Below are 13148 nucleotides of genomic sequence, written 5' to 3' on the forward strand. Positions count from 1 at the left end.
GATTTAGTTATTATGCCAGAAATACTGTACTGTTAGTAGGAAAGCAAATGAAACAATTAGTTTTTTATGCAAACAATATGTGTTCCAGTAACTCAGACATCTAAAATCTGGTAAAAATCTGACTTAATTTGTTGATAATTGACATTTTTTTTCTCTTTTTAGCGTGTCCTCACTTTTTGTTTACTCTATTTGGGAGACAAAATGGTCTTTCTGTGGGCGCTATTACTTGTGCTGGTTCCATCCCACTCAGCTGCAGGTAAGATTCCATCATAATTACTGAAAGCTCTGACAATATGCGATGGCAGATTTAAATAAAAATAATTGCATATTTGAAGGGAACTGATTTATAAGTCATGGCAGGAAATTTTAAACAAAATAGTATATTTTTAATTCAGAAATCTTTTGTATTAAAGGCCAGTGAACAACTGTGTAGGGTGCACAAAACCTGGACCCCTGAGCAATGACAAAGTAATACACTGTAAAAAAATTCACTGTAAAAAAACAGTAAAGAACTGGCAGCAGGGTTGCCAGGAAGTTACCATAAAATTAACAGTATCTTTTACAGAGTGATACTCCATGTTTGGGAGTATTAAAAATTAAATGTATATGACATCAGAAACAAAATAAAATGAACAATTCTAGGTATAGAAATTGATAAAAAATTAAAAACAATTTGAAGAATACTTCTACAACAGACACTTGCTACCACTTCAAGTCACATGTCCCCTTAATGCATTAGTTTAACAGTAAAGAGCTGTAACAGTCTAATACTGTAAAAACTGGCTGTTAAATTACACCCACAACTGATTTTACAGTAGAAAGCTGTAAACAACATTTGGCCTGTTGTTCAGATCAGGGGTGGGACTAAGCCGGATGGGGACTCTCTCTCAGACTAGTGCGATTACGACCTTTGCTTGCTGGCTGGTTGGTGGCGCCTGCACGGAGATGGAGAAGGAGTGCGGTAGAGGGTGTGGCCCTCCGTGCACAGCGCTGTACCACACTGCGCTCGTCAAGTGTGGGTGATAAGATGTTCGATTGCTGAGCATGTGTCGGGGGGGGGGCCCCAATCAGGAGCAGGGACCAGCATTAGTGAGAGGATGATTGACTGGTAGAAATTGGATGTGCTAAAGTGGGAGAAAAAGGGGTAAAAAATAAATAAATAAATAAATAAAATAAAATTGTATTTCACAAAATGTGATGCGTTCACTAAGGTTTCTTTCAAGTAATTAATTACATGTTTTGCTTAGAACGGGGGCTTACTTTTTACAGCACTGTGTTTTTTTTTCTCTCCTCACTTTCTTTCAGAAAACCCAGAGGTGATTTTTGCTCAGCCAGGAGGCTCAGTTACTATTCCTAGGAGAAAATGGGAATCGACGGACAAATTTTACGTCAACTGGTTCTTTGTCTCTGACCCTGACAAAGAACTACCGCTGATTGGAAGGAACCCTCAGCAGGGCACTAATAAAATAGGTCTACTGAAACAATCCTCTGTTATTCTACACATAGTTTATGTTATGTTCATCATACAGTCACAGAGAAACACAATTAGTCATTAATTGATTTTTACTAACAGCATCATCCTGATCTGGGTCACAGTGGGTTCAGCACTCCACAGAAAAACCTGGTGCAAGGAAATTCACTATAAAGATTGTGTTAATTCATCAGCTTACATTCACTTGCATAGCAGCAGTACATATGACGTCACACACTAACACATTTTCTTGCATAAAGCCAACTTCAAAATAGCCAGTCTACCTTCTGCAGGTTTTTGGACAAATGGAAAGAGGCCATATGGCCAAAGGAAACCCGTGATGCAGATAAACATGCCAAACTCCTCACAGACAGTGACCAGAGGCAAATAAATGTTAAAACTATCATTCACATGGGTAAATGAATAAATTTTACATACATTCTGGTGCCACCTGGAACCTGAATGACAGAAATGCAATACAGACAGGGCACTAACTCATGGCTAACGTGGGGATAATTTTAGAAAAGCCAAATCACCTTCTGCATGTTTTTGTGGGTTGGAAGGAAACCAAAGCTTACCAGAGTCATTGGGACCTGTACTTGATTCTTGTTGATGACAGCGGTGAGGAGTTTTGCAGGTGCTACTTGTGTCTATATAGATTTTCTGAGTGACTGAGTGAGTTAGTGAAGGTGAGACAGTCACCCTTTTCAAGGTGTGTTCCTAAATTCAGTGTGGCACAGGACCTTCCGTGACGCCAACCAGGATGAAGCAGTTGGTGAAAATAAGTGATTGAATAAAATTATTGACATATTACTAATGCTTAATGTTTGTTTTCTTTTATGAAACAGATAATTGGAAGGACCGAGTCTCTCTTTCCTCAGACTTCTCTCTCATAATTTCACCTGTCCTGAATTCTGACTTTAATCTCTTCAGATGTAAACAGTATGAACTTACAAAGGATGACGTGAAAGAGTACAAACTCTACCGAGGTGAGTCGAGACTGATATAGTGCTATGGAGCATGACCCAGGCTTTATTATTAACATTTTAGTTGTCACCATTAATGAATCTGGTTGTACAGTAGACCCTTGAGTTACAAACGGTTTACCATATACATTTTATATAAAAAAAAGGAAATGTATTATGGTGTATGGTACAGCACGTACTGTACTGAAATGTGATGTGTGTGTATGTACAGTATAGTACTACTACTGTGTAATGTTATTTATTACAGTAATGTCTATTTTATAATTTAGGATTAAGGGAAAATATACTTGTATTTATAACAAAAAAGACCATTTAAGACATTACAAAGGTTAGGTAAGGGGTGGTTAGGGAGGTCTGGAGCAGATTAATTCTGTTTACATTATTTTTTATGGGAAATATAGGTTTAACTAACAAACATTTTGACTTAAGAACAGCCCTTCGGAACCAATTAAATTCGTAAGTCAAGGGTCCACTGTATTTTCATTAGCAATTATAAGTGGTGTTCAGGTGCCACATCAATCTATTTTGCTAACTCACAACTGCTAAGACCAGGGTTTAAGTCTCAGTGGTGCTACTGGTCTGCTCAGGCACTCCACAGAATAGGACTTGTCTGATGTAGAAAACAGAGACTCATGCTGTCTGGTTGAGGCACCAGCATGAGTAAGAGAGGAATACTTGAGCATATTAAGTATCTAGTGTTGCGGCTCTCCATAGTCATACCAATAAAGCTATTAATTCATATTTTATGAAGCCAGTGATGAAGAAGTGCAAATGGTATTAGTGTAAATAGCACTAAAATATGGACATTTTCCAAAACAATGGACATTAATATGAAGCCCCCCTCCCTTGACGCTATAAAAGTCTCGCTCTTCTGAGAAGGCTTTTTACAAGATTCTGGAGTGTGTCTTTGGGAACTTGTGACCATTTAGTAAAAAAAAAGCATTTGTGAATTCAGGCCCTGATGTTGAATGAAAAAGCCCGGCTCCTAATTACTGTTCCAATCTCTGGCCTGGCTTTATTTGCAGGGGCATGGTCATGCTGGAACAGAAAAGGGTCTTACTATAACTGTTGCACAATAGTGAAAGAATATAATTTATGTTATGTATTTTTATACACCTAATAGAAATGGATGTGGCTGAAAAAACTGAAACTCCCTTTGAAGGGGCGTCCCCAAGCTTATGGTCATACAGTGTTTCATCTTTGTGCCACACTGTTGCCTCACAGCAAGAAGGTCCTGTGTTCGATCCCCAGGTGGGGAGGTCTAGGTCTTTTCTGTGTGGAGTTTGCATGTTCTCCCCGTGTCCGTGTGTCTACCGTTCCTGTCATGAATGTAATCAAAGTGTAAAACGACGTTAAAATCCTAATAAACAAACATTTTTGTGTCAAATAACAGTATAACAACGCATCAGTGGTTTATTTGTGGTTACATGGATGTATTATAAGAACAGTTAGCAGTTAACAGTTAACTGTTAGTTTGTCCCTAAAGTAACAAACAAATCAACAAATATCTGCAAAAAAAATGCAGATCTATAATTACATTTATGCTTAGATTTTTGCAACAAGAAGGCCAACTGGGCAGGTACTTAACAGTATGCTTACATACTTTAAACATATCCAGTTTTCATATGATTTAAAACAATTTTTGTTTTTGTCTGCACTTCATTTGACTGTAGATTTTATTTGCAGTGAGCTGAACACTTGATATCCAAGCAACACAAGAATATTGTCTAACTTTGTATTAAAAATAATGATTTTAAATCCACAGCAATAAAATCCACAAGAAACAAAATCATTAGATGACTTAAAGCAAAAGTTAATTGCAAGTAAATTTGTTAAAAGGTCTGTTTAGGATAAAAACGTTTTAGAAGAAAAATGGTAAAATGAGCTCAATGCAATAACAAATAAAAGGAAAAAATAAAAGGCAACAAGTTGTTTTTTAAGGTCAGTTTGATTATTATTTTTTTTAAAGAATCTGATACATCTAGTAGTTGATTAATTGCTTACAGATTTTGTGTTGCTTGACTTAAATTGGGGTTTTTACTGATGCATTGTCCAAAGGGACGAAAGAGTCTTAAGCACTGACTTCTTCAGTTTACTAAATTACAAAGGAATTATTACCTACAAAATAAATAACCTATGCCGTGTGATTTTCTCATATACAAGCAAATATATATTTTTGCTAAACTAACTTTATCCTGTTTTTCACTTTTAGTGAATATGCCAACAACGCTAGCACTGCTGACTGGAGAAACTCTTTCTATTTCCTTTGACTTGGATTATCGAGTATCCAGATTAGTAAAAACCTCTGTGACATGTTACAAGCCCGATGGCACACAAAGAGTACTACACAACATGATGGGACTGACAGAACACAGCATTTCCAGCAAACACAGTGGAGTGTGGTCATGTTTACTAAAGACAAATGTCCAATTATTAAATGCAACGACTGCTGTCACAGTTATAGGTGAGTACTGATGTAATATGGCACAGCTCCCAGTTTTTAAAAGAATCTTAAAATGTTCTTTTATGTACTTTAAACCAATGTATACAAAATGTTTGATTGTTTTACCACAAGGAAACCCCAAAATTATTGTCATTTTATATAATATCATACATATAGAACTACATGTCACGTTTAGACACATGAGATATCTTGTTTCACATTTTAAATGTTTCAGTATTAAAATATCAAAGTATACAAAGTACTATCTATTAAGGTTGACTAAAATTAAGGCCAGTCATATTCATTCAGCTGAATTGACTAACTGGAATTATCCTGCTTTGTTTTTCCACAGTAAAATAGTTTTTGGATTGGATAGTATACTTTGTCAACAGTTTAAATCTGGCAAACTGGAATTACTTTATGGGTGCTGGATAGCATTGTTCTTTGAATAATTAAAATAATTACTGGTAATAATTGCTGTTTTAATGCCCCCCACTTTCTTCTTAGATCTTGCACCATCTCCAGACCCTGTCTACACTTCCATCTCCTCTAAATTATCCATCCCTTGTTTCTTGTCCTCTAAAATCCCCTGGTCTGTGGTGAATGCCACAGGTGTCTCGGGTGGCAACTGGAACTTCAGTCCGCTAGACCAACCCAAGTCTTCAAAGCACCTCCTCACACTGCAGGTGAAACCCTCACCATTTTGGAAACACCTGAATGGTACAAGAAGCTCCTTCATGGAAAAGGAGGTGAAAGATCATGACCTGAGTGTACAGATTTCCCAGGTGAATGTAGAAGACAGGGGGACTTACACATGCAGTCTGAAGTTTAGAACAAAAGAGCTGAGCAGGATGGTGAAGGTGGAGGTGCTACAAGGTAAGAGTTCTGGTGGAGATAATGTGGTGAAAAATCACATCACTGTTAGCATATTTAAATTCAAATTACTTTCTTATTTCCAGTGAAAAACAAATAATATTATTGCCAGCATACACATACCTAAAACTTTATTAGGAACACCTTTATTGATGTAATTATCAGCCAAGTATCCAGCGGTATGCTACACCGACACCTAAATATTTACTTCCTAGCCTATCCTTTGTTTTGTTCACCTTGTCACCCCCTCTATGCATTTGCTTTCACTGCATTTTTTCACTTTTATTAAACTTGACCTACAATCACGATCATAATACAATGTGAACAAGTGAGAGTGTGGGGTCGTGCCCAACAGTGAACCAGCAACCTTCAGATTACTAGACCAGACCTGGACAAGACCTTAAATGCTGGTACCTTAACCTTCATAGGACTCCATTGACCATATATTATTTGGGTGGAGCATTCTCAGCACTGCAACAATTCTAACATGCTATGACATGGTAGTGTGGGCTAATATCAGTGTGTAAGATATAGCCAGATCCAGATATGTGTTTAAATACTGTTTAAATACTAGTCTCTTTATTAAAAACATACACTGATCAGCCATAACATTAAAACCTCCTCCTTGTTTCTACACTCACTGTCCATTTTATCAGTTCCACTTACCATATAGAAGCACTTTGTAGTTCTACAATTACTGAATGTAGTCCATCTGTTTCCCTGCAAGCTTTATTAGCCCCCTTTCATGCTGTTCTTCAATGGTCAGGACTCTCCAAGGACCACTACAGAGCAGGTATTATTTGGGTGGTGGATCATTCTCAGCACTGCAATGACACTGACATGGTGGTGATGTGTTAGTGTGTGTTGTGCTGGTATGAGTGGATAAGACACAGCAGCGCTAATGGAGTTTTTAAACACCTCATTGTCACTGCTAGACTGAGAATAGTCCACCAACCAAAAATATCCAGCCAACAGCACCCTGTGGGCAGCGTTCTGTGACCACTGATGAAGGTCTAGAAGATGACCAACTCAAACAGCAGCAATAGACTCTGACTTTACATCTACAAGGTGGACCAACTAGGTAGGAGTGTCTAATAGATTGGACAGTGAGTGGACACGGTATTTAAAAACTCCAGCAGCGCTGCTGTTTCTGATCCACTCATACCAGCACAACACACACTAACACACCACCACCATGCCAGTGTCACTGCAGTGCTGAGAATGATCCACCACCTATATAATACCTGCTCTGTGGTGGTCCTGACCATTGAAGAACAGGGTGAAAGCAGGCTAAAAAGGTATGTAGAGAAATAGATGGACTACAGTCAGTAATTGTAGAACTACAAAGTGCTTCTATATGGTAAGTGGAGCTGATAAAATGGACAGTGAGTGTAGAAACAAGGAGGTGGTTTTAATGTTATGGCTGATCAGTGTATACCCTTTTGGCACTTGTTTTAGGTGTACAGTTAAAGACTAGATCTATTTTCTTTTTTTACACATAGTTTGTGTTAATCTTTCTATAGTGTTTTACCAGTAGACAATTTTTGATCACAGAGTGCTATTGGCTTTTTCTTTTTGGTTGGAGCACAATTCTCATATCAGCATTGACACTTAGGTGTTTAAACATCTATGTTGTAGTGTTATTGCAGTGATAAACAATGTACACATGCCTGTCCAAATAAATCGTCTGTGGCTTGTCCATCTTATTCTTGGACCTGCCTGTAAGCGCCCCTTCTCTGGCCATAATGATCTGGCCCTTGTTAAAGTCACTCAGGTCTTTCTGCTGCCCGTATCAGCTGCATTTAAGACATCTGTGAGTCCCTACCATCTCTAACCATAGCATCCACAATTGTTCTAAAGTATGCATTACAGTGCAAGTTTTTAAGAGTGGTGCTAATGTTTTGGCTGATTGATGAATACAGTTAAAATTAATTTTGATGTAACATAATGTACAGTCATGTAATTTTACATGTGGTTTTTCTCTCTTTTCTAGTTGTTTCTTCTGCACTTTCCTCTACACTTCAGGGTAATACTGTAAATCTGAGCTGCACTCTTGGTCATGCCATGACTCCTGACCTTGAGGTGAAATGGACACCCCCTCGCTATTCATCTCTGGATTTATCTGGCCCCCCACCTCATCCTGTAAATCTGACCATCTCTGAAGTGTCGGTGTATGATAGTGGGTGGTGGAAATGTGACCTGAGAAGGAACAATACAGTGCTTACATCGGCTACCGTGCACCTGATTATCGGTGAGGACAGAAACAACAGTTCCATTGAAGGAATTGTTCTATTTTTGGTTTAACACCATTTCTTGTGTTGTTCTGTTTTGCAGTAAAAGCTCCGGTCAATATTTGGCTTGTTGTATCGATCGTCAGTGGCATTTTGATGTTCATCTTGCTTTCTGTCATCACTGTCATAATCGTCCGAAGACGCAGACAGGTTAATATTGCTCTGATAATGAAATAAATCCTGATGTAATGATTTTAAATCTGTTCCATTCAAAATCCTTTCTCTTTTTTTCTTGGATAGGCGATAATGTATAAACAACGTAAGACCAGATTCTGCTGCTGTAAGAAGTAAGTTTTGACCATCAAAAATTAGGTTATTATGACTTATTTTACTGGTTAATTACTTTAACCCTCAAGTTCTGTTTGGGGTTCCAGAGATCCCAGAGCTTCTTTAACAGCTCACATAATATCCTTAATCTTTTTCAATCAGCTTGATACTTCATGGCTTTCCCTAATTTTATGGAAACTGCAAATAAACTATAGTTTGATATTGATATTGTTTCAATCACCACCGAATTTATACACTTCTGTTTGAAGTTGTAGCCTAGTGGTTAAGGTACTGGACTAGTAATCAAAAGGTCACTGGTTCAAGCCCCACCACTGCCAGGTTGCCACTGTTGGGCCCTTGAGCAAGGCCCTTAACCCTCAATTGCTTAGACAGTATACTGTCACAGTTCTGTTAGTCAGTTTGGATAAAAGCATCTGCTAAATGCCATACAGTGTATCACAAAAGTGAGTACACCCCTCACATTTCTGCAGATATTTAAGTATATCTTTTCATGGGACAACACTGACAAAATGACACTTTGACACAATGAAAAGTAGTCTGTGTGCAGCTTATATAACAGTGTAAATTTATTCTTCCCTCAAAATAACTCAATATACAGCCATTAATGTCTAAACCACCGGCAACAAAAGTGAGTACACCCCTTAGTGAAAGTTTCTGAAGTGTCAATATTTTGTGTGGCCACCATTATTTCCCAGAACTGCCTTAACTCTCCTGGGCATGGAGTTTACCAGAGCTTCACAGGTTGCCACTGGAATGCTTTTCCACTCCTCCATGACGACATCACGGAGCATATTCATATTCGAGACTTTGCGCTCCTCCACCTTCCGCTTGAGGATGCCCCAAAGATGTTCTATTGGGTTTAGGTCTGGAGACATGCTTGGCCAGTCCATCACCTTTACCCTCAGCCTCTTCAATAAAGCAGTGGTCGTCTTAGAGGTGTGTTTGAGGTCATTATCATGCTGGAACACTGCCCTGCGACCCAGTTTCCGGAGGGAGGGGATCATGCTCTGCTTCAGTATTTCACAGTACATATTGGAGTTCATGTGTCCCTCAATGAAATGTAACTCCCCAACACCTGCTGCACCCATGCAGCCCCAGACCATGGCATTCCCACCACCATGCTTGACTGTAGGCATGACACACTTATCTTTGTACTCCTCACCTGATTGCCGCCACACATGCTTGAGACCATCTGAACCAAACAAATTAATCTTGGTCTCATCAGACCATAGGACATGGTTCCAGTAATCCATGTCCTTTGTTGACATGTCTTCAGCAAACTGTTTGCGGGCTTTCTTGTGTAGAGACTTCAGAAGAGGCTTCCTTCTGGGGTGACAGCCATGCAGACCAATTTGATGTAGTGTGCGGCGTATGGTCTGAGCACTGACAGGCTGACCCCCCACCTTTTCAATCTCTGCAGCAATGCTGACAGCACTCCTGCGCCTATCTTTCAAAGACAGCAGTTGGATGTGACGCTGAGCACGTGCACTCAGCTTCTTTGGATGACCAACGCGAGGTCTGTTCTGAGTGGACCCTGCTCTTTTAACACGCTGGATGATCTTGGCCACTGTGCTGCAGCTCAGTTTCAGGGTGTTGGCAATCTTCTTGTAGCCTTGGCCATCTTCATGTAGCGCAACAATTCGTCTTTTAAGATCCTCAGAGAGTTCTTTGCCATGAGGTGCCATGTTGGAACTTTCAGTGACCAGTATGAGAGAGTGTGAGAGCTGTACTACTAAATTGAACACACCTGCTCCCTATGCACACCTGAGACCTAGTACCACTAACAAATCACATGACATTTTGGAGGGAAAATGACAAGCAGTGCTCAATTTGGACATTTAGGGGTGTAGTCTCTTAGGGGTGTACTCACTTTTGTTGCCGGTGGTTTAGACATTAATGGCTGTATATTGAGTTATTTTAAGGGAAGAATAAATTTACACTGTTATATAAGCTGCACACAGACTACTTTTCATTGTGTCAATGTGTCATTTTGTCAGTGTTGTCCCATGAAAAGATATACTTAAATATCTGCAGAAATGTGAGGGGTGTACTCACTTTTGTGATACACTGTAAATGTAAATGGGGTCTTAGACACCCCAGCTAGAATACACGATTTTCAGCCATATTGTCATATTTGGATAATTAATTTGATTAATTTTAAACAGCAGTGTAATTTTATTTCACCCACTCAACACTAGGGTCTCTGGGACTCCCAAAAAACAAGGTAGTATAGTCAATGTCGACAGAACACATGGGTTAAATGTCATAATTTAATGTCAAATCTGTTATCAAAATGAGCAATTTATTAGCCGTTCTGCTAGCTGGTTTGCTAGTACTTAAATCCTATTCATAGTGTGTCAGAACACTGCACCACTATTTAGTACAGTTGTAGTTGTTTAGGGATGCAGGCAAAATGTTGAATGGTTTATTTAAGCAGTTTTGGACGTCACTCATGTTTACTTCCAACAAATGTAATCAGACATACAGTAGGTTATATGCAGCTAGCTAGTTGTCTAATATGGGATAGCAGACAGGGCAATAAAAACACTCTGAACATACAGTAGTATTGTCTTACTTTAATGCCCTGGTTCGCTAAGGCCACTTTAACCAGCAGAGGAAGGTGTGGGCTGATGCCGGTCCAGTTTTGAGAACTACATACACTCTGCCTTGTTTTTTGGGCTAGCTAGTTTGCTAATACAGGATAGCAGAAAGATGGGCAATAAAAACACACTGAACACAGTATTGTCTTACTGTGTTCATCTTACTGCATTTGGGTGCAGAGTATTTGCTGATGTGGGGTTTTAACCCATCTACACAGTTGATTTATGCTGGTTTAACTGGATTATTAAAAACAGACTGCTTTTGACACTGTTTTTAACTACACGTTTTACTCAATCGTACATTTTTGGTTTGTTTGTCTTATTTTGTTTTAGTCCCCAGCCAAAGGGTTTCTACAGGACCTAAATGATGCCTCTGCTCAAGGTGCATGATTGGACTAAGGCAGAAAATCTGATTCCTCATGTGAAAGTCAAAAAGGTGGTAGGGAAAGTGTAAAGTGTAAATCCATCATGTGTTTTAAATGCATTCTATAAATATTAGCCATAAGAAAACCATAAAAAAGAAACGTTGGAGATGTACATAGAAAAAACTGCATGGTATAAATAATAATGTCAAACATTTTATGAATATTACTCCAATATACTTCATGTAATTGCATGTGTTTTATGTACTATTACTGTATTGTAATATTATTGTAAATTGTTTGCACTCATATAAAGAACATATTCATTCTATATGTAAAATGTTCAATAGGGATGTTATACTTATGTTAACTTTATCTGCTTATTAAATATCTGTAATGTATAAATAAATATAAATGTCTGAACTGTATTTGAAAATCAAAACTTTATAAAGCACCAGGTGCGTTCAGTATCTTTAGTGACTGGAATATTTCACATTGTGTAGAAAAATATTGGGGATTTTGTCTAGTCAAAATATAATTAGAGATCTGGTCACATAATTTATTGTTACAATGGCTTGTCATAGGATGATCAAAATGTACACTGCGACACAGATCAACCACACAGCAACATAAAATCATAACCGCTGCTTACCTGAGCTTCTCTTCTTCAAATTGAGACCAAATCTACAGTATATCCGTGTTGTTCCGTTAGGGATATAATCCACTTGTTTTCTTCTTGGTGGCCATCTTATATGTTTCCAGGATATTTCCAAAATATTTCAAGGATATATTAACCAACTGTGTTTGTCCACCTAACTAACGAAAACTGTCTTAGTCAGGTGATTTATTCTCTCGGCTTTTGCAGTAAGAAGCTGAAACTGGTAATTCGTTAAATAAGCTGTCATTTATACCTCTACAACCAATAAAGAAAGAGTTTTGCCAGCTGCCATTGCCAGCTCAACTAAATGACACATACTGGAGAAATCCAAATAAAAAATAGCATAAATGTCTCGGATTAGAGGAACAACTGAAATTGCCCAAAATGTTAATTTGGAAGCTCTCGTTGGTGTATACATGTTTTTCACGATTTGAACTAGACTGATTCACTGTTACATATACGCAGGCGATCCATGGACTTGTTTACGCACTACACTACTGAACAAAATGAATGAATCTTTAGATAAGAGCACAGCTCCGTGATTCGATTCCAATGAATAATTCGTTTGAAAAGAGTCGTTTCTGACATGTTTTTACTCAGTGATTCAGTTTGCTTTCTCACAGTAGCAGTTTGTTTACTTTAATGTAGGGGAGAGCAGTTTGTCATGATTTATGAGTATGGCATTTATTACTATAATGGACTAAGTCTGAGGTTTTTGTTCAGAACAATTATATAATTACAAAACATAATAATTTATCCCTTCTATTGAACTTTTCTGAAAATATCCCCCCACAGCTTCTCTCTCTCTCTCTCTCTCTCACTCACTGCTACATGTGTTTGGTCCCTCAGTGCCGCTCATTCACGTGACACTACCACAACAACAAAACAGATGAGAGATGAGCGGCGTCTGTACAAACATGGTCTCTACTTTCTTATGAAATGGGAGAAACGTACCGAATGTAGCGGAGAAAAAGTAAAACTTAATTTTGATACTATCGATATTTGGATCGATCTGCCATCCCTAGTAATAATGTTAGAACAGCCGTGTGAATGTGTCAATACCTAACCTAGCCAACTAGTTTACATCCGAGATACTGATTAAAACCCAAATAACTCATAAATTATAACTATTATTATAAAAGATATACAATAAAGACATATACATTACAGCTGTGA

At 38.2% G+C, this 13148-nt stretch overlaps 1 protein-coding gene across 1 annotated transcript; it reads left to right on the forward strand.

The window, feature by feature from the left end:
• The first annotated feature begins 201 nt into the window (after nucleotides 1-201).
• Nucleotides 202-11538, forward strand: cd4-1 (CD4-1 molecule). Its single transcript, XM_062991605.1, has 9 exons — nucleotides 202-256; nucleotides 1306-1470; nucleotides 2320-2460; nucleotides 4670-4921; nucleotides 5408-5776; nucleotides 7767-8024; nucleotides 8108-8214; nucleotides 8305-8351; nucleotides 11286-11538. Exons 1-9 carry the CDS (start codon nucleotides 202-204, stop codon nucleotides 11314-11316), a joined length of 1425 nt encoding a protein of 474 aa, XP_062847675.1. The 3' UTR covers nucleotides 11317-11538.
• Nucleotides 11539-13148: the final 1610 nt, after the last annotated feature.

Source organism: Trichomycterus rosablanca, chromosome 3, assembly GCF_030014385.1.
Source record: "Trichomycterus rosablanca isolate fTriRos1 chromosome 3, fTriRos1.hap1, whole genome shotgun sequence".
Taxonomy (NCBI): Eukaryota; Metazoa; Chordata; class Actinopteri; order Siluriformes; family Trichomycteridae; genus Trichomycterus; species Trichomycterus rosablanca.

Bases quoted from the DNA above. Each gene is read 5' to 3' on its own strand.
- cd4-1 (XM_062991605.1), top strand. From the start codon at position 202: ATGGTCTTTCTGTGGGCGCTATTACTTGTGCTGGTTCCATCCCACTCA. The intron at 4,922-5,407 runs GTGAGTACTGAT...CTTTCTTCTTAG, and splicing joins GACTGCTGTCACAGTTATAG to ATCTTGCACCATCTCCAGAC. The intron at 8,025-8,107 runs GTGAGGACAGAA...TCTGTTTTGCAG, and splicing joins TACCGTGCACCTGATTATCG to TAAAAGCTCCGGTCAATATT.